At 40.7% G+C, this 27,228-nt stretch overlaps 2 protein-coding genes across 9 annotated transcripts in view; both read right to left on the bottom strand.

Annotated features, from left to right (window-relative positions):
- Positions 1–856: 856 nt before the first annotated feature.
- On the bottom strand, positions 857–21,120 carry tapt1a (transmembrane anterior posterior transformation 1a). 2 transcript variants are annotated; one of them, XM_031866960.1, is made up of 15 exons: positions 20,931–21,120; positions 19,657–19,787; positions 18,269–18,387; positions 16,738–16,770; positions 13,392–13,554; positions 12,700–12,835; positions 12,229–12,326; positions 11,872–11,941; positions 10,770–10,850; positions 9,744–9,853; positions 9,533–9,592; positions 9,358–9,426; positions 9,132–9,208; positions 7,686–7,855; positions 857–2,758 (listed from the first exon to the last, which is right to left on the bottom strand). In XM_031866960.1, the coding sequence occupies exons 1-15, from the start codon at positions 21,118–21,120 to the stop codon at positions 2,445–2,447; spliced, it is 1,821 nt and encodes a 606-aa protein (XP_031722820.1). In that variant the 3' UTR covers positions 857–2,444. The 2 variants fall into 2 exon arrangements, with proteins under 2 accessions (XP_031722820.1, XP_031722821.1); XM_031866961.1 differs by lacking the exon at positions 16,738–16,770 and having other exon boundaries at positions 2,445–2,758.
- Positions 21,121–23,144: 2,024 nt separating this feature from the next.
- The window catches only part of ldb2a (LIM domain binding 2a), an 89,547-nt gene continuing 85,463 nt past the window's right edge, over positions 23,145–27,228 (bottom strand). For all 7 annotated transcript variants that reach the window (XM_031867017.1, XM_031867020.1, XM_031867019.1 and 4 more), the window contains one exon: positions 23,145–25,040. In XM_031867017.1, the coding sequence (XP_031722877.1) occupies positions 24,810–25,040 (231 nt within the window). In that variant the 3' untranslated portion in view covers positions 23,145–24,809. The remainder of the gene's footprint in view (positions 25,041–27,228) is intronic.

Below are 27,228 nucleotides of genomic sequence, written 5' to 3'. Positions count from 1 at the left end.
TACAACTGCTACTGCTACTACTACTACTACTGCTGCTACGACTACTGTCGTCCTGTTAGGAAGCTCGTCTCAGTCTCCAGCAGTTATAAACAGATTAGCCCTCTTAAGAATGTCTGCAGATTTACTCTACCTGACCTTAAACCAGCAGCGGATATGGTGGCGCTCATCCTCAACAGAAGTGAGGTCATCAACTTACGGGCAGGGATATAAAAAAATAAATAATAAAAAGCTCCTGTAAGCTTTAACATTGTCAGTGTATTCGGTTTGCTTCCATTAGGAGGAAATCTAGATTAATTTAGTTTGACAAAACAATCCCAACTCTGTCTTTAACTGAGCTTTTTACCATATCACATGTGAAAAAAGTAACATTTCACATGCAAAGATCACATTGTTTGTGTTCACTAGAAAGGACGAACTGTCTAAGCAGACGAGACTTTTTATATATAACAATAAAAATACAGGCGTAAACACCTGGACTAAATTACATTTTGTAGTTTTCCATATAGTAGCTTCCAATTTTTTTGTATAAGAAGTAAAAATTCAGTTTGTAATTTTTCTTCAAGCTTTACAGACTTGTGCATAAGAAACTTGTATGTCAAGGATCCAGACAAATAAATAACTAATCTCAGAATCTGGGGAAGTGAATCAAACGAGCTGCACTTAAGTGACACGTAGTCGTAGTTTCACATCTGTAGAAAGTTTCTCATCGTGACTCCAAATCAGGAAGCCGGCTCAAACAGCAGGAAGTCTGAGGCTCAAAATAAATCCTAGAGAAACAGACGAGAGAGCAGCAAGGAGGACAGACAGATATCTTCTAATAATTGTACTGCTTATTGTTCCAGTAAAACAACACTCGTAAAAAACAAACTTTTATTAATACAAAAGGGGGCATTTTCATACAGTATCGAGGTAGCAATTAAATAAGGAACCAAACTGAAGAAACAAAGCAGGCAGTGTGCTGGACCAGCTTGCATAAGAAGAATACGGACTCGTCTCCGTGAACCCAGCTGGGTCCAGTTGTGGTTCAGGTTCAGTAGAATATGAGGCTCCACTTTACATCACGACTCCTTTCAATGTACATCAGTATCAGATGTGCGATTGTGTCAATTAAATATTTGGCTGCTGGAACTTTATGTCCCGATATTGAATTGTTAAGAATATTATATTTTGCACTCAATTACGTACAGACGAAAGCCGGCAGATATATCTGATCAGTGACTGATTGCATTTATAGATTTTTTTTTTTTTTATGATTTCAGATTATGATTTGTTATTGTGTATGAAGCGATTAGAAAGATGTCCCCTAAGCAAGAAGAAAATAATTATTAACCAACGACACGTTTTCTTCGTTCCTAGTTTTAAATGAACCTCTGAAACACGTCTGGCTGGTAGAAGCAGCAGATTTAGTGTCGGAAGTCGGCAGCTTCTGTTAATGTTGTGCACTGACGGCTTCCTTTAATGAACAGTCCTTTAGCCGCTGAAGGCGCCGCAAATGACTTTATCCGTTGGCTGTGTAAACCAAAGACTCCAATTAAAAGTCACGTCCGTAACTCAAACGATGATGTTGAGAAGTACGCTTCACTTAGTGTTGTCATTGTGTGACTGCTTAGAGCTGCGTTTCACAAACTTTATTGGCCTTTAAAACAAACCATTTTCTGTTTGTTAGCCCGAGTGGTGTGTTTCCGTTTAATGCGAGTACCCGAAAAGTTAAAATTATGCAGAAAGTAACAAGACGAGTCTGACTAAACATCATTTTAAGAAGCATAACTCTTTTTTCTGCTTCCTTCACTTGTTGATCACCTTGTGACCCACCAAATTTATCTCGGACCCTGTGCAGGTCAGGATCCTCAGGTTGGGAAACACTGACTTCAAGGCCATTATTGAAGAAGCCGTTTAGTCGTGTTCCAAAAGTAACCCCAATATCCGATTATGAAAGCTAGTGCTGCAAAAGGAAATAAAAAAGTGATATGACAGCAGATATTTCACGGTTTTTAATCAGGTGTAAAAGGAAATAAAAAGACCAATGTAAGAGGAAGTTTGTCTACTGGCTGCTGAGCGAACTGAGACGTTTCTCTCTTTCTGGTCCCAGCGATGCTCAGACAGGAAGTGCTTGTGTGCTCTCACATATGCTGCCCCACACACACACCTGCATACTCACTCTAAATACGCTCTCGCTGTCTCGCTCTCGCTCTCTCTGTGTGTGTCTCACTCACTCACTCACTCACACACACACTAACATGACAGTTCATCCTGAGGACTGAGCTGCCACAGTCTTCGACTCCAGTCCTCCTCCACAGCAGCAGCATCGTCTCTGTTCACAATAACTTACTGTGTTGCCACCGACTTAAATAAATACTCAGCTTCCTGCTGCTGTCGGCCAGAACAAAGCCGTCTTGAAGAGCCCTTCGCTCTCCGTCTGTCGCTACGTCAGCGGCTGCCGCTGGTCAATCAATGCGGTTACCACAGATTGTGAAACGGTCGATCTCCAGCAGGTCTTTATCGGGAGTCCTGTGCTTCAGTTCGGAGGTTTCTTGTGGCTCCTCCTCCTCCTCCTCCTCCTCCTCCTCCTCTTCTTTGGAGAGCGAAGGTGCAGGTTGTTCAGGCGGTGGAGTCGGGGGACGGCTGGCTGGAGCAGCCGGAGAGGGATCAGCGGGCGGGGGGGGAAACAAGTCAGTCCTGGGAGTCGGCTGGGCGGTCACAGTGGAGGAGGACGGTGGTGGGCTGAAGGGTGTGACAGGCTGCTCCATCTTGGATTCACCTGGAAGGAATAATGGGAAAAAATGTAATTTAGTGACAAAAGATATATCACACGGATGAGTGAATTTTAGGCTGCTCAGCTAAGTAAGCTCAGTTTCAAAGCAGCACAGAGTGAGAATAATGAAACATGGACCTCGAAGAAGAACAGTTGGTTCTTTTCACAATTCCACTTGATTGTATTAAGAGAAAACTCTGCAAAGCCTTGTCAACTTTGAGCAAAGAGTGAATTAAACAGAATAATTCATCATATTAGAGAGACTTGAGCAAAGTAGATTTAGAAATGAACAAGGCCGTCCACAGAGACAACCAGCCGAGCTCTGGGCTATCTGGCTTCAACAAACTTCCATTTCTTACTGCAGAGAGGGTTCAACAGAAATGCTGCATCCCACTGAACATATAGTGTTTGAGTAAGGTATTAAAAACTATTTCAAATATGATTGAGGCCACGAAAACAGACATTGTAGACCAAATGAATATTAGCAAACGCCACGTTTTAGTGTTGTATTACCTTTGTCTCCCCCTGAATACTTCAGTAGTGAATAACAGTCATGCCTGGTAATAGTCAATACATAAATAAGTGCACACATCCCTCACTTTACTCATTACTTCTTTTCAGAATCAATGTGATGATCTGGTATTTTGAGGTGACTTGGTCGGGAGACAGACTACATGATGGACCTGGTGTCATGTAACTTGGTGTCTTTCAAGACTTGTACAGGTAATTATTAAGCAGCAACGTGACTGTTCCATTGCTCCACCATTTTAACGACGTCACAAAACATCATAGAAGTTCTCAAACTAGCCAAAATAATTGTGTACGTAAGATATATTCTCAGGTTATTTTGTCAAGCATCTCACAACACGGGATGAAATAAGCAACCGTCAGTTTTGTAGTGTAGGGACAGTTTAGGACTTATGACCGAAGTCTGATCTCGACATTTGAAGCTGGTTACATTACTCGCCTCACAGGTTCCCATGACCGCAGTTTTATCTGGACACTGGTCCTGCAACCATCCATGGCCCTGCTCACACCTACTACGACCATTATTAACCCTATTACCGATACCATTAATGCACATTATTGACCTGCTTCTTCACCAGAGTCTCTGTGCTTTCTCGCCTCACAGGTTCCTGTGTATCCGGGTTATACCTGGACCAGGTCTTGCCTCCTGCCGTGGTTCTGTCATACATTGAATGTGCTGTAATTACATTGAATGTGTTGAAATTCACTATCCTGTTCTACACATGACATCTATTGCACTTCTGTCCATCCTGGGAGAGGGATCCCTCCTCTATTGCTCTCCCTAAGGTTTCTTCCTCTTTTCTCCCCATTAAAGGGGTTTTTTGAGGGAGTTTTTCCTGTTCCGATGCGAGGGTCCTGGGACAAGAGGATGTCAAATGTGTACATATTGTAAAGCCCTCTGAGGCTAATTTGTGATTTTGGGCTATACAAAAATAAATTGAATTGAATTGAATTGAATAACAACTATGTTACTCCAGTATGTGTAGTATGAGAGTAATTATCACAGAACTGTGGTGTTCTCCTCTGCTCTACTAGTTACTACTCTCTTTTTGTATCTTTTAGCTCATTGTCTGTACACCTATAACTTTACTGTTGTGGTTCAGTCTCAGCTCAAAGCCGTGATAAAGCCTCCGTACAAAACCTGTCAAGCACGAAACAACAGACAGAAGTAAGTGACTAGCTTGTGAACATCTAGCAGCGAATGAGCAGAAGATATACTGCTGGAGGTGTAAATAGTAACCGTTCACCATATCAAAAGCTTGTGACCAGAAGAAATCAATTAATGCAGGTTTGTCAGCAGAAGTTCTTTTTTTATTGTTTGTTATTTAGTTTAAGAGTCGAGATAACTTTATTCGTACCTACGGAAATTTGACTTGGGCATAAAGGCCGCTAAGCTGTTTTTTTTCTTAATTACACACGTTTGTGTCTGGGTTGTATCATTTACATGATTCAATAAACTCTTTGAGTCCTTCAGGGTGCACATTACAAAAGGTTTAGAAGAATCACGCACTGCTGGAAAGAGCCGTTCTCTTCCTCTCTGGAAGATCTGTGAGCTTTAATAACAGCTAACTACCATATGGGGTTTGAGATGGCTGATGTGAAACCGCTCATTACCCATTTCTGCCCTCCGGACTAAAACATGCAGTATAGACAGATGGCATATCTAATGTTATGTGAATCCAGATCAGTGCTAAGACAAAGACATGGAGATGAACAGAATTGTGCAGTGAATCCACTGGGGCAGCAGGTGAAGCTGGAGGCACAGACCGAGCTAGCTTGATGTTAGTAAAGTGAGTATGTGCTGTGAGGTAGCTGGTTCAAATCCCAGCAGCTAAATGTGTGGGAAGCAGAAGGAGACTCGCATTAATACGCTCACTCTATATGTCGGAGCGTCGCCGCCTTAAGCCTGGTAGCTGCAGCTGCTTTGTGAGGAACCACATTGATTGGAGACACAGGCGCTGCTAGCAGCTTTGATGCCTCATGTGACACGATGCACCGTCGGGATCTTTGTCATTTTAAAGCTCCCGGCTCAGAGCCGCAGGCACACGGGAGAAAAGATCTGCGGGGATTTGGCTGCGGATGACAGGGAGATACCGCCACCTTCAAATCTGTGTGAGGTACAAGGCCTGTTTAACAGTTTGTCAAGATATGTACATAAATGTTAATGAGGGGATTCATAAGTACATATTTGAATGTTGGAATGAGGTTTTTGTTTACTTGTTGATGTCTGTCATATAGAATGACTTCCAGCACATCACCGTGTGTCTAAAGTCTACAACGAACAATGACTTTCATTATTGATGAAAATGAACTTTAATAGAAATGCCATGGCAATGTCTTAAAGCCTTCATATGTCTCAGCAAACAGTCCTGAACCCATTTATATTCAGTTCACAAACACATGCAGCGAGACAGAAGAGCTGCAAATCCTCACAACTGAGAACCTGGAACTAGGTAACGTTTTGCATTTGTGCAAGAAAATGATATAATGAGATATTTGATCGTCAACGCAGATTAACTTGCTGTTAATTGATCTGGATCTTCTATCACAGAAGGGATCAAACACTTGCTATACAACTATCCTTACAAAGAAGTGACTTATCTTATGATTAACATCAAACTGTATCAAAATAACAACCTCCAGTACTGCTGGTACAATTGTGGTGGTACGATACATTTTGGAGTCCAGACAAAGTAAACTCATTGGCCTGATGGAAGCGCTGTAATCGGAGGTTGAAACTCCAAAATGTCTAATGCCATACCTGCTCCATCCCCATAATCTAATGTCACATAGCTGATTTATATTTAAACCTCTCGGTGTTTTTGATTTAAACTCTATTTCTATAACAAGTTATAGCCTGATGGGCAGGTAGACTCATCCACCACTAAAAGGTCACAAGTTTTATTTCGGCATCACCGCAAACTAAGTGTTTCTATTGGCTGCCTGAAGCTGGACACTGAGCTCCTACCTGCTGACAAATCTGTCTGGATACAAGTGTCAGCTAAATGCCTAAACATGTAAATCAAAAAGTCAGCTAAATGCCTAAAAATGTTAATATAATCACGATTCCTCTCGAAGGCAAGGCCAGTTTGGTAACGTGCTGCATGCAGCGGACAAACACCAGATTTAGAAACATTCAGATAGTATGTAAATTACTATGTTTTCTCTGTGTATTTGTTTCTTAAGAAGAAGACAATGTTTTATCAGACACAGTATGTCAAAGTGTGGAGAGACGGGAAAGATCAGCAATGGAGTGGGAGGCAAAGAGCAGCATCCACATTATTCATGAGGAATATGAAATCCCAGGACGCCTCATTTACACGATATCTATTCCTGAGATGCACCAGGATGCTCTCTCAGGTCTTTTCGATGTTCTGTGACCAGAAGCTTTTGTGTATTTCAAAAATAATTACACTCGATATATGTTCCGTCATTGCCTGTACAGCAGCTGCAAAAGCTGAAACACTTTTTTTCAGCATCTCTACGCTGCATTTCTTTTGTACTTAGATCCAAAATCAAAGTGTCATGCTCACGCTGCATCATGACCTCCACTGAGGGCTCCTAAAGGCTCTCTGGACTCCTCATGCTGAAGATATGAGTGCACAATAAAATCTCAATGTCTAATGTGCCAGAATTTATTTTTGGATATTGGCTAAAACATTTATGTATTCAAAATAGTCGGCTCGAGGTCTAACAGCTCGACATGGAAAGGAATTCATTTATTATGTTATTGTTTGTAATTATTTTGTTTATTATCTTGTAAAAAGCAGCGTTCCTGGATTTCCATTAGAATACTGATGAGAACAAGGAAGAAAGTATTATATATTTATATACTGAAACGTACATATTTCAGAACTTATTGTGGTTTTCTTCGACTGTAGGAAACCTGATAGTTCCACACGGTATAATTATCAAGATGTATGTAAGGGGATTGGGAACACACTCTTTTACTGGGTCAATCTGTGTTCTTCTTTTCCAATAAACCTCCAATCATAAACATGTTGACATACAACACATTGCCATGTTAATGTAAACCTGCAATAACTTATTTTTTGGCCATTTGCAGCAGAGCAAACAGGTTGAGAACACAACATTGACATCTCACATCCGGCCGTACGGAGCTCCATTACCATGCGTTTGTGTTCTCTCTCTTTTAGCTCTCTGTTTGGTCTCCACCAGGACACTATGTCACTATATGTCAGTATAAATATGTCAGGTTGAGATTTACTTCTCTGGTTTCTGGCTTCGAGAGCGAGAGAAGCTCATGTTCACAAATATTGATTTAACTTTCCTTGGCCATGGAAATAAGATATATATGAATTCTATATTTCCCCTTTCATTATTATTTAATGTGAAGGTATGGGTTGCTGTTTACAAGATATCCGTTGAAGTGGTCCGTGTTTACCTGAAGGTGTGGGACATCTGGTCTGGTCAGCTCTGCTGGGGGTTTTCCCAGCGGATGATGGCGCGGTGGGGGGCCTCTCAAACAGTTTGTCCTCCATGTTGGCCCTCTTGACGTAAACACACGACTTCCCCAGCAGCACAATGCTGTTCAACACTTTAAGTGTCACCAGCCTAAAGATGGAGAAGACTGCTGATTAGAGAGATGCATGTCTGCAGTCTTCTACAGCTGAAACTCACTCTGTTCGATGACTAAAAATAACAATAACATTTTGACAAAGCATTTCCAAATCTGATGTAAAACAATGACTGATAACATTTGACTTTTGCGTTGTCTTCTATTGCTTCTGACATCTAATGTATTAAAATATTATTTTAGCAATTTGAGCTTTTTTTGCCAGTTTGGTTGATGGATTCAGCACCAAGATGAACTGTAGATTTTGCTATATTTCATAATATAAACATGATGATCCTTGTAGTCATAACTTAACAGCCTATTCCATCTTTCCTGCTGTTATTAAGTGCTGGTCTGAAGCCGAGATATTACAGTGCAGTCTTGAGCGTCAGTTAAAATCAATCTCTTGGATCGCCACTGACACCAGGATGTTGATGTGAACCATCCTCCTTCGTTCCTGTGCTTTGCTACGAGGCCCAACCTCTGACACTGTGACATAAGAGAGATGGACACATTTGGGTCTGTGGACCACCGCTCCCTGTGACGGGGTGTTTTCGGACTGAGAGCGCGTCAGCGCGGCTGAGTCTTTGCCAAGGCACAGCGGTCTGTTCCAGCCAGAGTTATTTTTAAATCGGGGGGTGGGGAAGGCCAGAGACAGCACTCGAGATGACAACGTTGTATTCTTCGCCCTGAGGGAAACTCTTCGACGGTACGAGCCCAACGGGATCCGGCAAATGAGAGCGAGCGGGGCAATCGGCAGCTCAGCACAGGGACAACATGAGGCCACAGTGTTAATACTTATGTAACGGTGTGTGTCTCTGATTCTCAGTGTGTGTTTATTGCAGCGCCTGCTTGTGTTCCTGTGACTCTGCAAGCATGACAGCACATGGCAGTCTGTTTGCACATTTAAAACACTACAGTCAAACAAAACATTTAAATATCCACCGATATACGACGACATGATTCCAGTGTCGAGATTAAAAAAAATGGAAATTTTGACTTTGACCTAAATCTGAATGGTTTAAGCCTGAAGGGACGTGCACGAATAACCAAAACCATTTTCAGCCTTTAAATCTCCTTTTGAGCTACATGTTTACAGTCAGATTAAAATACATGCAGCATATGGAAAATGAAAAGGCCAAGTTCAGTATAACAACGACAGTAATGTAAGGCTTAAAAGCTCCCTCAGTTTTGGCTGCTGGGCAGGAGGATCCACAGTGACATTGTGTAATAACAGTATTATTTAATTTGACAGTAAAACTTCAACAGACTTACCCAAGATAACAGAGGAACACACACGTGTATGACAGGGCTCCCTGCACCTTCACCGAACTCATCACCACACGGATAAGCTGTCAACAAATGACATAAATGGACTTTACAAAATAAAATGGCAGCTAGTACAAGTTTGCAGGAAGTTCTGGATACTGTTTATGTGCCGATGACTCACTCTCTTCTGGTATTTAATGTCTGAATAACAACAGAGAGCAGCCTTTCTTACCAGAACCGCCAAAGGCAGAGGGATGAAGCCCATCCTCCGGGCCACTGAGTCACTGTAGTCTGTACAAGCCTACACAGTGACGGACAAGCACACGTTACAGCACTCGACAAAACTGCATCGATTAGCTGCGTAGGCTCAGTGCTGTTTATGTAAGTGTAATGAGACAGTTGCTTACGTTCTTCTGTCGACTGCTGACGAGATCAAAAGCCAAACTGGCTCTGTACTCACTGTACACCTGGGAGAGAGAGACAAGCCCAAACATGGAGTGTGTAAGTCTTAATCAGGGAACAGACCACATACAGTACTGTGTTGTACAAGTATCGTGTGTGACCAGTAGTTTGTTGGTGAATTTTAGAAATAATGAACATCACACGCGCAGTCCTTACATCTGCAGTGATGTCGTTGAATTTGGTGATGAACGCATGTTTAATGATGTCGACAGCAACTTCGGAGGTGACGACCATGAAGACATCAGGGAACAACACCCACAGGTGGTCTGAGGAAAGAAACAGGTCACAAGAAACTCTAAGTGTTATATGTAAAACAATATTTAATCTAATTTATGAGAGAGTGAACATGCTCAGCAAACCTTCGCTGGATGTCGTCGACATTCTCACCACAACCAGTTTACTTTGTTGGACACTTAACAGCTGTGGTTAGTTGTGTTCACGGTAAACTCCTGACATATTCTAACATAAGGTTTAATATTGAGACACACATGCAAATACCATGAACATATATTTATTAATCCCGAGGCAGTCTGCACAATGTAGGACCCAGTGGCTGATGGCAGCACAAACGCAAACAGACGTGATTATATATATATATATATATATAATGTTTAACTACAAGTTGCCAAACTATTTCTTAAATACGGATTTGGCTCTCATTTCTTTAGCAGGTAATGAGCTGAGAGCAGGTGCTTTGGTTCTGTGTAACGTCAACAAAGCAGTGCTGGCACCACCAATGCTCCGTGGAAGATAAGTAAATTACTGGCGGCTTGTGATTTGTTCGCCTCTTTAGCAACAGAAGGCTGTAGCTCTGCCAGTATTAACACATCAGTGTGTTTTGATTCCAGCTGACAGGCCACGTCTGTCATCCACTGTGTGTTCTGGCTCTGTGAGTGACAGAAGGAGCGGAGTGGAGTGTTTTCAGACGGCTGTCACACAGAAACACCGCGCTCTCATCCTTCACTCGGCTCTCTCGCTCAGTCAGTTTGTTTGGAGAGAGAAACATCCCCAAGGTGTTGCAGTGCAGAACAAAACCAAAGCAGCAGGAAAGAAGCTGCTCAGCATATTTCTCTGAATTTGTTACCATGACATGCACTGACCGCAGATGTCATAACTATCAAACCTGCCACTGTTAAATGGACTATAGTATAACATGAAACTATTAAGGTGCAGGTTGATTACCTGGGTTCCATGAGAACTGCTCCATGTTCCTGAGACAAACGATGAGCAGGAGAACGTAGCTGGTGAACCGTTCCTTGATATCTGCAGGATAAAATGAACACATCTGTGATTACAATCGCTAAACTCTGGAACAACTTGGTTCAGAGGCATCACAACTTCAGTGACGTTGCATTCAGCCACATTTTGTATCCTCGTGAAAGAGGGTTTTAAATTAGACTTTACTGTAAAAAAAAGTGTGAGATAAGTCCCTGTTAGCTACATTACAGCAGCACATCAGTCACACGGCCTTCAGTCTTATCACAGTATTGCTTTAAACACCAATCTACTATCATTTAAAGACACAGATGTAGACGTTTAGCATGCCATCATCTATGCTAGTTAGGACCACGCTCAGCTGCTTAAACAGGAAATTACTCCATGTGAGTAAACAGCAAGAGGGAAATGGCAGCTGATTAAGGCCTATTGTCTTCTGCTGTCATTAGAATACAATAAGAGTGACTGAGATAATAAAAAAACACACACGCTGCCTTTGAGAATAAAAAGGGAAATGCAGAATACATTGAATATCTCTGTGTTGTACCATTAAACCCAAATGGATAGATTCATAAAAGGCTTGTAAATAAGGAAAATTAACCGTTTGACTTAGGTTTCATTTTGATACTAAAAATCAATCAGTCATGTTAAATACATGTCAGTCATATGTCCAAAAGAAACTGACGATAAGCGTATGCTTCATCTACATCAGGGGTGTCAAACATATGTCCCGAGAGCCAGAACCGGCCCGCCAAAAGGTCCAATGTGGCCCACGGTGAGAAATTTGCAGATAATTCATTATTTTACATTTTTCAAAAACATATTATATTCCCATCTGTCACATTGACCTAATAAGGGTAAATTATATGCGGACTGACAACATCACATAAGAAGTGAAACACATTGATTTTACTACTCTGTATAAAAAAAACAAACCAAAAAAAACCAAAAAAAAAAAAAAAAGAAAACCTACAGATGTTTTTAAATAAAGCACAAGATTTGTTTTGGTTCTCTTGCTCTTTTCAATAATTAAAATGTGTGATTTCTGATAGGACATTGAATATCTTACCACTGTTCGACATTTGAAATAAGTTGTTCTTCTCAAATTTCTTGAACACACTTCCTTTAATCTCCACAAACTGTGATCGAGACAACAGAAGAACAAAGAAAGAAACGCAGTCAGCAGCAGTTATGATCCATAAAAAACAAACATGTAACATTAATGTTTCATCACCACAAGACACGTGGGGATACATCTGCATACAAATTATTTAAGTTAAATGTGGAATGTTTGCATATATTTAGTTTGTGTAAGGTTGCAGCTGCTTAAACAATCTCATCAGGCAGATTGTTGTGAGCTATAATGTCGTATCTGTAAGTGTGTGTGTGTGTGTGTGTGTGTGTGAGTGTGTGTGAGAGCACTGACGTTGTTGGACATCATGATGGTGAGCAGGGACTTGTTGTGTGAGTTGAAGGCGACGTTGAGGGTGGAGGCTTGGACCATGATGAGGATGGCATGGAGGACTGAGGAAAAGCCAGTCAGGAAAACACCAAAAACCAGTAAATGTTTTAATTAAAACATAATTAAAGTATAAATCTTAACAGTCAGACAGACCACCTTCCAATAACACCAAGACATAAAGGGATCTCTTTACCTGTAGCTACAATATGTTAAGAAATGAATATTTATATTGCATCACAGATAGGACATCTAAATAATAAAATAAATTATAAAGTATAAGGCCCCCGCTGCATAAATAAAGGATAAATAACTAAATAAAAATAGCAAAATTGTGTACGTCTGTTCTTTCTTACATGATAATTCTTATATTTTTAATTCAGGCTCTATTTTTCACTCCTCTCTCATAATTCCTGTAGATGTTAACAAGAAGGATACAGACGTAGAAGACGGCCATTAAGAAGTGAGGAATGACTCCTATACTGTCTCTTTTCCGATTTTTGGGTTCAGTGGCCGTCCAGTAGAGAGCGTCCAGGATGTCTTGACCGAAGGAGGAGAAGAGGCGGTCAGCCACCTGAAAGAGGAAAGACGGATAAGATCAAAACTTATTAATAACGGCATGTATTTCAACCAGAAGGCTGGTTCATTTCCTCTCATCCACATGAGGGCATCTTGGTATTATTCGGTTTTTGTTTTGTTCCCTTTTGAGATAATATCCAACCCTTTCCTCTACAATAATCTGTTGGCTGTCTATCATAGGTCACATCAAGCTGAGCTTTATCACAGTTCATAACAACAAATATCACATTATGTCTAAAAAAAAAAGAGGGTTCCAATGACATTAAATGTGCAGTCTGACATGTTTTATACGTTTACCTTTTGCTACGTCGAGAATATTCTACTAACTCTGTGTGATTCTCACAGAGATTCACTCTATGCAAGTAGTTTTTGGTCCATTTAGGTTTTAACAAGTGTCCCAGTGGCCAGAAGTATGTACATCACATGCACAAAACTTAACATACATAGAATCATAAGAAAAAACTGAGAAAAAAAACGCACTAGAAGTTTAAATACACATGCAGTTATTTTACCACCAGATGTCTGAAGCGAGCGTATGAACAGTGAAGTACCTCCAACATGTTGTAGATGATGTAGAGCTTGATGACAGACTGTCCTCTGATCAGGTGGTACATCATGGAGTAATCGACATAATGCATCATGGAGAAGCACAGCACCATGATCAGGCCCTTCAGCACGTCACACACCTGCGCCGGCTGCAGCAGCCGAGACCCGCTGACCACACACACAAAACACACACACACACACACACACACACACACACACACACACACACACACACACACCAACTTATGGTATCTGTATTTAATATACAAACCTTTCAGAACATATTCAGGTACTTGAACACACACACACACACCTGCATGCTGATAGTGCAGTATATCCATATAAGTAGTGTATTCATTGGGTCATTATATTACCTGAGTGAACAATAGAATGTGCTTGTACGCAGATGTAATGCTCGTGTGGTGACAAACACCGAGTGAAAAGTACGACCGTGACTGCAACACTACCGACTACTGCCGTCTACGGAGGCTTTGAACGATCTCTGCTGTTCATATCATGCAAGAACACAGATGATAAATAAAAAACATAGAGGGGTAAATAATTCATTTCTGTTCAAAATGAGATACCCCGCATAAAGGGAAAGGCTACAACTACTGATAACACACAAAACAAGACACAATATATAATATTAAAGTTAGTATCTGCTGTATATGAAACGGTATCTCATTAATAACATTTATCTCCTTAATGTGTTTGAGTTCTGCGCTGCTGGTTTTATAAGGATTCATTCTTTGTTGTTCTTATCTACCAAACAGACACAAATTCATATGCGTTTGAGCATCTATCTTTATGGAAATATTTCAATTTTGTTCCCAAAATTGTGTTTTTTTTTTGGGCTTTATTGCCTTTATAAGAACAGCTGGAGAATGTCAGTAAAGGGGCAGAGAGAGGAGATGACGAGCAGCAAAGAGCCGCAGGCCGTATACACAGTGTGTATGTATGTATGTATGTATGTATGTATGTATGTATATATATATATATATATATATATACCTACATGGTGCACACTCTACATCTTGGACAGAAATGTTCAAAGAAGTGTTGGGTGGACAAAATAAATGAAAGGAAACACACAGGCTAAGCCGTCACATACTGCAAGAACAGCAAAGCATGTCTTATAACGGGTAATAACGCGTTTAAAACATGTGCAGCTTTCATAATTAGTAGCAGTGGTTGGCAGTGGCAGCTTGTTAAGAGCAGAGCTGACAAATCCATAGGACTGGTCATTTAGTATTTACTATGACAGGGATAACCACCAAGAGCCAGAGAGGGAGCTTAGCTCTAAGACAGCCTGCACATTTCACACGTCAGCTGTGTGACTTGGACTATACGTCCACAGCCACCAACTAGAGCCAGAGGAAGGGGTTTCATCCACTCACCAACTTTAAGATCTACAAACATTGTGGTTATTGGCTGTTTGTTTTACCACAAAGACTACAACCACCTCTCTTAATATTGCACAAGTTGAACCCTGTCCTACAGAAAACAACTCTCCATTAAATCACACAGACTAATACACTTATACTAATACACACTAAATCACTAGAGCACAGGACAACGGTGAGCTACTCGAACAGCCATCATTACCTTAATTAACTTCAGTGGCTGTTGATTAGTCTTGCATCACAACAACGGGGCTACTCCTCCTCACCGCGTTACACTTCTTTAACACACGAGAGAGGAAAATAACATCATGTCTGACTGGGATAGAAGCGAAGGGGCCCGCAGGCCGTGGAGCTATTTTAGGAGCCGAGTCCGAGCTGAGCGAGATGAGAGGATGGCCGGAGGTTTTGGGGAAGATGAAGTGCAGATGAGCTTAAATCAAGTGTCTTCTGAACTGTGTGCAGCTGTGAAGACAACGGGATGAGATGAACATCTGGGCCTCTTTGTACAAAGCATAAAAGACATTTATTGCCTTCATGACCAATGAATAGATACACTGAAATCACTACACTGATGAGGTGAACTTACATAAAAGCCTTTAACACTTGATTTCTCTACTATCTTTACATATAACAAAAGGATAAGATTCAGATTAAACTGTTCAAACTGATATCAGGAAGGCGTCTCCATGATATTTAACATTTCTCGTGGTTTTCCTGAAGCTACAGCTCCATCCAGTGGCCCCATCATGTAAAAAAGGCTCCAAAACAACAAGAAAAGCTCGAGGGATCCGACACATTGCGTTAGATTTTCCCCTCTTGGTATTAAGTTTTTGTTGTCCAGTGCTCAATGTACAATAGTTTACAATAAATGTAGTACTAAGTCAAAGTGTGCTGTAGCAGAAGAGTGACGTAAGAGATAGAAGTATTGCGACATAGATAGAATATATGATAAAACAGGATCGCTGCTCAACTAATACTCAGTTAATCTATTCTTTTAAATAAAAATAAATGACTAAAACATGCCCAAATTCCAAGAGCCTAAGTAGATGTCTTCACATTTCTTATGTTGTCCGAAGACAAAAAGATATTGAATGTACAATCACGTAAAACAGAAAATGCAAAAGTAGGAACTAGTTAACCACTTAAACGATTAATCATTCATCACAAGTGTTGCTGGTTAACGTTCTGTCAACCATCTACTGAATAACGCATTAACAACATTACACCTCTCTTACACACACGTGCTGGTAAACAGCAGCTGGTTACGGTGCTGATGATGCATCTCGACTCACACACGGCTCCCTGGAGCCTAAGCTGCTGCTAGTGGAGCCTACAAAGCAGCGTTCACTATCTCTATTCTGCAAGCATCGTCTCCATAAAAAACACATGAATAGTATGTATGCTCCAGTGCAGTCAGCTATGTGCTGCATTCCAAGTAGCCACCACTGTGTGCCATTCATACCGTATTAGACTAAAAAGCATTAAGACTCTGCCCCAGAAGAAGAAGAGAAGGCGAACCTGCTACCTGCAGAGCGGGGGTGGGGAGGGGGGGGGGGGGGTCTATGCAGGAGAGTCGGATATGTTTTCCTCTTCTTTAACAACAACCGACTTAAAGACAAAGGAGCCCAGAGCTGCTCCAGAGGAGCTGTACAGTAAGCAGCCCTCCAGTTTAAGCATGTGCAGCTGCTGTATCACTGACAAGCAACACTGTGATGAGAATAAACATGCACGCTCAGCAAACCTTCCCCCGAATGACTTCAAAAAACAACAACTTGGACTTATGTGGAACCAACATGGCTGCTCCGGCTCGGAGAAAACATGGTGCGAGGTGCCAAGCTGTACATCGACAGACACACAATGGAGATGAAGAGAGACGGGTGAATGGACGTGGAGCTCAGGACAGTGATGACATTTATGGAGCCCTGACAGGCTTTAGGGAGCGTACCTGCTTCTTCTGCAGTAGGGGCATGTGCGTGCCCTGCAGCGGGGGAGGAAGGGGAGGGGAGATTCAGACAGAGGGTGAGACGAGCGGTAGACAGGTAGTGTCCATCGGGGGGGGGGGTCCGAGTATGTTTACTGCACAGTATTCAGATCTTTTACTGAAGTAAAAGTAGCAATACTACAGTTTAAATATATTCTGTTACATTTGCATTCAAGTAAAAGTGCAAAGATTTCCACACACAAAATATACTTAAAGTACCAGAAGTAATTATGCAGAATGGCTTATTTCAGAGCCATATATATTATTGCTTCCAAAAACAACTATTACGCATAACCTCAGAATTGTACTTAAGGACAGTACTTAGTTACATTACATCATTGCTGCTTTTCAATGTCAATACAACATACGTTGTAATAACATGTTGTGTGTTCAATGTAAAACATCTGTTAATAAAAACATATCTAATCATTTTCCAGATCTTTTGTACAAACCACAAACTTCTGAAGATATATTTCCAGACCTGTAGAGTAAAGTCTACAGTCCTCAGAATGCGTCCATGTCGACAGAGAGACACATGATCCATGTAAGAGACCCGGAACTAGACAAATCTAGACAGCTGATGTACAATACGTGAGTAACAGAAACATCTTTGCCACAATGTCTTTAAGGCCATGTTCAAAACTACAGTATGTGCTGCCTGTTTATAGGGAAATACACAAACAAAAAGGCATGAACTGGTGACATATAACTGCAGTGGATCAGCAGTATTATGCTTTCTTTTCACATTTTAGCATATTTTACAACCGCACAGAATGTGGACGTTTGCTGTTAAAAGTAGCAATCGATGGTTAAACAACAAACGTTTCTTACTCTGCCTTTTTTTTTGCAAGATTTAAAATCAAGAAACATAAAGGAAGATTGTAAATGTTTCGTTACTTCAAGACAAATCATGCTAACATACCTTTAATATGTCTATTTTTCTTTCAATGTATATATGTATCTATGGTTCAGCTCCATTTATATGTATAGTAGGACTGCACGATTAATCATCATGAATGATTAATGTCTTTTGTCAAACAACTGATACTTCGACTTCCTCTCTCAAACTGATATGGCATTAGTAATAACCGTTTACAGGTCAGAGTTGAGCGAACAAGGTGAGATTCATCAGTTAAAGGGAAACTTTAACGATTTTTAAAGATTTTCAACCAGCTTTGTGACATCGCAGTGTGTGCAGAGCCAGAACCCAGAGCTCCACGCTGGCTGATGGGCGTGGAGCTGGCAACGCAGAGCCCAAAAAAAACCAACAAAATAAATTATTTTGTTCCAAAAAAACCCACGATAATCAGAAGCTATCAGTTTAGCCGTAATTGTGAAGCCCACACCTCTGAATGCTACCGTGTCCAGACGTATACCTGAGGTGTCTATACCTCTGTGTGACTGTATCTTACATTGTATGCAGGTTTATGTTGTGCGTTTCCTTTGGTATGCATGCAAGTACTTGTTTTTCTTTGGTAATGATGACGGCTCTCACCTGAAGCCACAGCATGGCAGCGTGAGGAGGCGGAGCACGGCCAGCAGCACCCTGAGGGGCAGCAGCGTGAAGACGTACAGGAAGGCGTCCGCACACAGGAAGAAGCCAAAGGTCATCAGCTGGAGAAGAAGTCACACAGAAACAACTCCAAGTCAAACCACGGATGACACGCAGTCTGCACAACCTCCAAGTCAAACAAGGACAAAGATACCGTGCAGCCTGCAGACACGTTTACTCATCATCGTTAAGTGTTTCTCCGTGTCAAAGGAAGACAACAACTAAATAAAACAAGACAACGGAGAAAATACAAGAGCATTATATAGAGAAGAGCTTCTTCACATCCAAAAATGATGACTTCTCTTATTGTTTGAGGACGTCACATCTCATCAGAGGAAGGGCCAGGTGACAAATACGAATAACCACATGTGACAGTGAAATTAAATCAGATTAGACTAAAGCAATGATACAGCAGACACATACCTTCACAGCTCCCCACATACAAACAGTCATGGCCTTGTCATTTTAAAACGAAGTCCATTTAAACCAGGTGTCGTCTTCTTACTCCCTCTTCTAACTGATGTAGGTTTTGGTAGAAGCATGTGGGAGAGTTTTGACTCATTGGTGGATTCTGTGACTTGTCCGGTTAGCCTGCTCAGCATAGTGAAGTCTCAGAGCTCCTTAGTGTTTACACACATTCCTCACTCGCCCCCAAAAGGGAAAACGACACCAGTGAGAGCGCAGTTAGTCTGCAGAGAGAAGTTCTACTCAACTCCAGAAACAACCGAACAAAGACATAGATTGTAAAATGTGTGGTTTTAAAGCATAACTGTAATTAATGACTTGGGTCAGTCTTCTGTTAACTTGTGATAAATTATCGTTTATCATCATAAAGTTTATCACACATTAGAGAGAGGAACCACACAGTTTAGATTAATAAAACCTTTATGTTTCAATACTGCTACCTGGTGGCTCATGAGAAGAGCAAATAAAATGTTGTTTTTATCTCTTATTGTTTTACATAAATCAATCATTTGTACAAAATCATAAAACAAATAAAAAGGTGTTTGTGTGTGTTCTTGAGATTGAAACTAATGTTAAACTAAAGCTAATTTTCACCACTGATGAGACTCTACATGTCAAAAAAACGACCATTATGTCGTTTAACAGAGTCTAAAGTAAAGATTTAAAATCTCAAACTTAAATCTGACCAGCTGCTAATAAAAACAGTGGGTTGTGAGGTTTAGGACCGACTCGGTGGGACTCCGTTTTGGGCCGACTGTGAGCTGTAAACGGAATGAAAAGGCAGCCGACAGATGGAGATAAATGAAGAGAAAGAGGGCAGATGAGTTCAGATATTTCATCATAAATATACTTGTATTGTGAAGTACCTTCTCCAGCTCCTTGGGAATACGCATGCATGTGTACACTCTCTCTCTGCGCTCGGTGTACTTTGCCTCATTGTGTTCCAGGAAGTAGCCTCTGGTGAGCTCTGCGCTAATGAAGCGAGTCAACGACGGATCTGGAACAACATCAGAGTGCCAGTGTTACCACGAGGCCATTGTGTGCAACAATCACATCCACAACAATGAGAGCGCCGACGCTCCCACCGTCACACCATGAAAGAGAAGGAAACTTCTCTGGAGGGTTAACAGCATTCTCAGCTCACTGTTTGATTCAATGCACCATGAATACATCTTTAGAACGGATGAACATGCTAAATAAACTTTTCTGTAGTATACAATAGGGTTAGTCACGGCTAACATGACTGAGAGGAAGTGAGTTCAGTGATAGTGACTTTAAAACTAATCTGCATTGAATTAATGTATTAGAGACTCTTAAAATGAAAACAACGTGATCTCTCTTGTTATAAACTAGTTTCATAAATGGCTGTTTTATTGTCTCAGTCTGCCCACCGTACTGTGTTGAAATCACTTCCACTTGACTTGAACCTGTGAAATGCTAGAGCATTAACGGACAGGTGAGGTGTCACAACAGTAGGTCTGCAACTAATGAATATTTTCAGTATCTGCCAATCATCTTCTGGATGTATTGATTAAGCAACTTCTCTGTAAAATGATAGGAAATAGTGAAACATTCCTGTTATAACATATGTGGCTTAAATGTCTTGTTTAATCAGACATGCAGTCCTAAACAAAAAAGATATTTAGTTGTAACACGTGCGAGGATTATCTCACTTTGGAAAGGCTGGAACTAGTGTGTGTTTGCTTAAAAAAAGAACTGGAACAAATATAAAATTATAAAATTTAAAAAAATAAATAGGTGTTCAGTCTATAAACTGATCCAATAATCAAATAACTGCTCCAGCCCTACATTTATCTATACAATCTCTTCCCCTCTGTGCATTTCTGGAACCAACATGTTTGCAGAGGCAGCACACAGCTGACAGTCATCAGGTCACGTGATCTGATGGGTGACGGAATTTTGTCGTAACACCTGTGAGGCAAAACCGTGATGTGTTGTAACGTTATCTTATCAAAATTACATAACATTTACTGCCCACTGAACTTTACGCAGACTAACTTCAGGTATTACTGCTGTTGTTGTCGTTATAATATTACATGCATGAAGACACTGCAGTAGTAAGGCGACCAGTCAGCGAGCTAAAACTAATGTTTATCAGCTGTAACGTCAGTTGGTTTACCTGCTGGCTGCTCACGTTGCTCCCTCCTGACAGCGCTAATGTCGTAAAATCCCAACGTTTCCGGCAGTTCCGGAGTCAGACCGATTTTAGCGGACTTGTGCAAATCCTCCCACGGTCTTTTCTGTCTTTTCTTTAGCTCAATTTCAGCCTCTTTCTCCTCTGACAGCTCGGTCCCCGATACGTCCGCCATCTTTACTTTGGCCGCGGCGTCGCGCTGTGCAACGTCACGGCATTGTGGGTAAAAAAAACAAACGACGTCATGAGGTAGATTCAACAGTTTATTATTGTAATGTATAGATTTTAATCAGTTAGTTTAGTGTTTTTTTAATAAGGAAACATATCAACATTAATAGCAACGCTCTGATAATAACTATGAATAACTGTAGTAATTTCATTAGAAGCAGTTTTGATGAAAATTGTATCTTATTTTGAAAATTTGTACTACTTCTGTATCTGCAACAAAACGTTGACTTCACTTTTTTGGTTGAAATTAATTTTTATAAAGCCAAATTTACAGGTAAACAGTCATGGTATTCACAAAGGAAATCTACATTAATTAGATTGATTTATCTAGAAATCCAAAGTCTGAAAATGAAAAAGACATTTATTTTGTAGATACTTCATTTAAATACGCAAATCCTTTTATGGCAGATAATTCTCCTTCAGACTAAAAGTATTAATATCTTCTGTACAACAATATCTTGTTTTTTGTAATACATAATACTGATACTACCATTGCTAATAATAATAATAATAATAATAATATGAATAGTAATAGTCATGATAGGAACATTATTGACGAACTCCAAGTCATGTAAAATATGTCGTTATTTAAAATAAGTAAATAATAAAACTGGCTTTGCAGTGAAACTGATTTGTTTGCCAGATTATTAGTATTTAACTGTCAGATAAAAATCTTGCACATTTTTGTTATTCTTGCACTTCTTAGCAACACGACGTCACAGAGATAGTGAGAAAGCAATGACCCAAGAATTATAGTTTGATGAAATGGTGTTGCAGTACTCCCTATAATCCACGTGGTGTCGCCAAAGGTCCATGAAATTGTACAGGATTTAAAGTCTACCCAACAACAGTACCTAGGCCTGATCCTATACCGAGTTATCTGGAGAACTTTGCAGACTAGTTCATACATTTGTTTTCCTGAGCAGAATTATTCAGATAACTCAGGTTAGCAGATGAGGGATGGATAAAAGGATGATTGATCAAATCCAGGTTAGATCTTTCAGAATATACCTTTATCTTAAATGTTTTATTGTTCGATATCCTTGTAGACAAGAAGAAACTCTAATACAACCCACCTATTGATTTTGGGCCAATAGCATTTTGTTATCCAATGCTGTTGTTTAAAGTTAGTGTCCCACTACAGGACACTTAAGGACATAACTGTGATGTATTTATATACTGAAGGCTGCTACACATTAAAGAAAAGAAAGAAATCTATTCCCAGATTCACCACAAGATATCATTTTCACATCTTCATCACATTCCAGGACTTATTTAGATATTTAGTGATTGACTACATTTTCCAGTACTTTTTAATAACCTCCAATGAGCAGGGCAGAAGGAGCATGAACCTGTGGTGAAGATGTTTCATCAAAAGCGAATTTTTGAGCACATGGAAAGGAAAGGAAACCAGTTAGTGAAGTTTGAAAATTGGTTTCTTTTACAATTAATTTCACCGAAGATGATCATTAAATATCAGCAGAAAATGGCTGCTCTGGAAAGCCTTAATTTTTGAGAGACAAACGCCAACGCGTGATGTTTCGGTTGGATCACTGAATCCTTTTATAACCAGGAACAAGAACAATATAGCACAAAACAACAATTTCAGTATAGAATATGTGGTTTCTTGAAGTGTTAGATGTTTGTCTTTTCCAAAAAGATCAGTCAAATCCACCATTTTTGAACTGTCTCATCAATCCCATTCATCCACGTAGCAGCTGTTCAGGAGCTCTCGATTGCTCTACACTTTCTTCCTCAATAGGTCTGGAGATGTCCACTTATGTTCAAACTACGAACATTTCGGTCATGTTGGACGAGACAAAATGACATTAGTTGTGTGACTGAATGGACTTTGGGGAGAATGAACTTTCCAATGATTTATCAGACTAATCACAGTTAACAGTGAATAAAGTGAATCAATAAACAGATGCCAACTGCACACACGATGCATGTAACCAAATCAAATTCAACTCCTTTGTAAGCACGGTTTATTGGCACACATAATGGTAAAGCATACATACCAGACATCAGATATGACACTGAACACCTCTGCTATATAATGTACAAATGGTGTCTAATAATACTAGGCTCAAACATATTTAGAAATGTGTTAGCTTCCTTACAAATGCACAAATAAATACCCATAAGATCCAATTGTATAAAGACACATGTTGCTGTCTTTTTGCTCGTTTTCAAACAAAAGTCCAACAAAAGAGATCAGGGATATATTATCAATTCAATTAAAGATTAAAGAATAGCACATATACAGGGACGTCAAACTATTTCTGTGGGGTGGATGGGATTTAATCTGTGCGTTGCTTTTAAAATGTAAAATTGTTTTCTTCTTATGTCACACAATATTCAAGAAATAGGACTTTGTGAGTGTTAACTTTGTGGCTTTGGTTCTGCACTAGCTCAAGAGGTCAGGAAACAGTTTGGGTCTCGACCGAAGCAAACCAGCGTCCATCCAAACCACCCGACAGAAATCTGATCCTCCTGTACAAAACAAAACAGCTGCCATATTCAAACTGGTTTCAGTGGCTGATTTACAGTGGACAAAACAGATTCCACCTCTATTTACAGAGCTACAAACCTTGTAACAGTGTTCCCAAACTGATGACCCCAAAAGCAAAATCAGACTGATGTGTGTGTGTGTGTTTTTTTGTGTTTTTTTAAAGTACATATACCAAACAAAATAAAAATCCTATAAAATCATGCAGGAAAAGGCTTTAGTATCAGTTTGGGAGTAGGTCGTTAAAGGGAGAGAAGTCCAATTTCCGAGGAGGGAAAAAATTGAAATAAAAATCAACAATAATGCATCAATGCGTGTCGGCAAAGTTCACATACTGATAGGCGCAAAATTACAACGTGACTGCAAAAGATTCTGAGAGAAGCAAAATACCAATAGACTACGAACACAATCAAACTGGTTTGCATGAAATCACAATCTGTGACGACCGCAGTAATGTGGAAAAAACAATCCTAGTACACGATTTTCCCTCGTTTGAATAGGAGTCCATATCGGTAGACAACTTTTATTTCCTCTTAATTGGAAATGGAAATAAACAGCAACAGCAGAAACAAACCAACAGCCGACTGAATTTCCAATAAAAATGCAATTTTCTCAAACAATGTTTCATTTGTCTCCAACGTGGTTAGATTCTTCCATCGGGTCTGTTTAAAAAAAAGACAAAAAAACACCTTGCCTTCTCACCGGTGAGCTCGCTATTTTGTTTGTTGTTTTCATTCTTCTTCTCTTCTCCCCTCTGTCTACTGTCAGCTGTATTATTCCACCAGACGAGAGCTTTGTATCTGAGGGAGAATTTGATCTGCAATTTTCCACTGGAAGAAAAGAAAAAAAAAAAAAGCCTCCGCCTTGGTATTTTTAAATTACAGTTGCATACAACTTATATGCCATTGTTCTCCGAGATGTTGCAGTGATCCAGAGAAGAAGAAAATACCCAGAATATTTTTGGCTGGACATGCCAGTGGTGAGTTTGCAGATTCTGATTCAGTACAATGTTTATGAGGCGTAGAAGCACTGCCCTCAGGGGGGAAAGGGAGAGGTTAAAAAGTCCAGTCCACATGGAGTCAAGGATCTGTTGTTTTGCTCTTCTTCTTCTTCTTCTTCTTCTTTTACTGCGAGGGCTGGGGCGCCGTGCTCTCGGGCTTGCTGTCCTGGGCGCCGGGGGGTTTGCTGCTCCAGGGAGCGCTGTTGCCCAGAGCCGGGGAGCTGTTGAAGTCGTCCTCGTCGTCCAGGCCGTTGGTGGCGTCGTACTGCGTGTTCTCCAGACGGGTGATCAGACGCTCATCCTCGTCCCCGAACTCGCCGCCCATCAGGGTCGGCTCGCCGACCACCATCACGTCCTGGAGGAAGGCAGAGACACGGAGAGCAAGTTTACAGACTGAAGAAGAGGAGAGGAAACCACAGATGTTCTTGAACGTTGGTGCACACTTTTTAAAAAAAGGTCACGTTGTGTTCAAACTGCGTCCCTTTTTTTGTTACACTTTTTATTCACCTACTTCCGCTATTTGAATGTTTTCAATAACATACAATCAGGTCAATGTTGTGTATCTCAAGAGCCATGAAACCTCACTTTTTTCAAGACCACCATTCCATTTTAGTTTGTCCACTGGGGTTTTGACTGTGTTTCACAGACAGTGTACATTCTCAAAACAGAAAACATTTACCCCTTTTATCTTCTAAATTAATTTGCTTGTTTCTTTCATTGCTAAAGACCCTTTCAGTTTATCTTATTAGTTTTTCATTTTTAACTCAACTTTAAAACTGGTTCCACAAATATAATCCATTTTTACACGGGCACCCGTGACGTGTTGTCAGTTTTGCGCAGGCCCGACCATATTTAGCCTTGGGGAGACTCAAAATGAATATGCTTAAGTGAGAGAGAAATTACCAGAGAAGAAAATAATGCATATCTGTTTCATCTAATTCTGAGACCAAATCACCATCTGAATATCAAGTGAACGCACATCCAACAAAAAAAAGATCTTACAACATTTGCATTACTTCAAATAAATTGATATGCATGTCCTCTGTCTCATATAAAAAATAAATATTCAACCACCTTTTAAAACTGAGGGATAAAACTACAACAAAGTCATGAATTTACTGGACCAGAATGTTATTCAGGAGCGAATGTGTCCACAGTTGCTGATCTATTTCTGTTTGTTTACAACGTTTTTATGTTACCCAACTGAGCGAGGAGCGCCCGAACCCCCCTAAGATGGGAGGTGTGTACTTCCCCCGCTTAAACACAACCCCCTGCTTCCAAACACTTTGTCTGTGTGTGTGTGTGTGTGTTTGTGTTGAGTGTTTCGACGTTGGTGTATCCAGTGAACCCATCCCCAACGGTCGACCCCTGTCCGAACACTCGCTGCGAATGAAACCTGAAAGCGGATTCCCCCAGCGCTCCCCGCCCCCCAATCAATACTCATCATGTAAGACATATTTCACTGAGATGGCCCTCTCACAGCGGGTCAAGGAAGGGAAGGGGAGAGATTTAGCCATTATCCAGCGCTATCTGTGCTTCTTGTGATGAGACTTTGGAAGGAGAGTTTTGCTTGTTTTATGCATGTTTTCAGGAGCAAACTCTTCATGAACTCTTCATGAATTTCTGCTGACAAATAATCACTGGAGTGTAATGATCAATAAGCTCGGAATCAATGGCTGTATTTGTTTGTGTGTGTATGTGTGTGTGCTGAATCTCATCTCATCTCCCTTTGAGTAAACGTCTCCCTGCTGGCGAGCCCCACCGCCACCCATCGTAACCTGGGAAGAAGCTGTACAGTTAAATGGAGCGCACGCTTCACTGACCAAGTGTGTCAACGCGGCCCGGCTCGGAGGGATCTCGTTCTCCTCGGCCATCTCCTCCCTAACGCGCACAACAAACGTGCACGTGCACTGGCACACAAACCCAGATCTCTGTACAATCACACACCTGAACTCAAACACAGACAAAAGCACGATTAACCCATTAACCCTGTGTATGAAGCTCACACACTGACCAAGGGGGTTGCACACGTAGACAAACACACATGATGACTTCACGCAAGCATTGATGTAAACAGACAAACAAAACTAGACAACTTAGCACACTTCAAACACCCCTTAGATGAAGTACAAGACGCAGTTTATTTATCGAAGCCATCCCCAAAACCCCCCTAGCGACCACTTCTACACCCCACTATGCCTTAATCAGGCTAATTAATTTAGGTGAGCTTTTCAACTAAATGACAATATCCACACTGATTTGTCAATTTGCATAGCTAATTAAGTCATTAGCTAAAAACGTGCTGATTGCTAACAAGCCATGCACTCACCATCTGTTCCTGTGAGGAGGCCTGTCAACCTACCTCTGGCCAATTTTGGGCCAAAAAAAAATTAAAAAATCCCTCAGACGATAACAGCTGGTGGCTAGTCTGAGACTGGGGAGCGCTAATTGTGAGCTAATTAATACTGTCAACTCGTCTACTCATCTCGTTAAGAGTTAGCTTTAGCGCGAGCTAAGCGGTGACGCTTTGAATGGGATGTCGC

This window comes from Anarrhichthys ocellatus, unplaced genomic scaffold (assembly GCF_004355925.1).
Source record: "Anarrhichthys ocellatus isolate YVR2014 unplaced genomic scaffold, GSC_Weel_1.0 scaffold37, whole genome shotgun sequence".
Lineage (NCBI taxonomy): Eukaryota > Metazoa > Chordata > Actinopteri > Perciformes > Anarhichadidae > Anarrhichthys > Anarrhichthys ocellatus.
The sequence above is the reverse complement of the archived record's forward strand: the minus strand, read 5'-3'. Positions and strand labels throughout refer to the sequence as shown.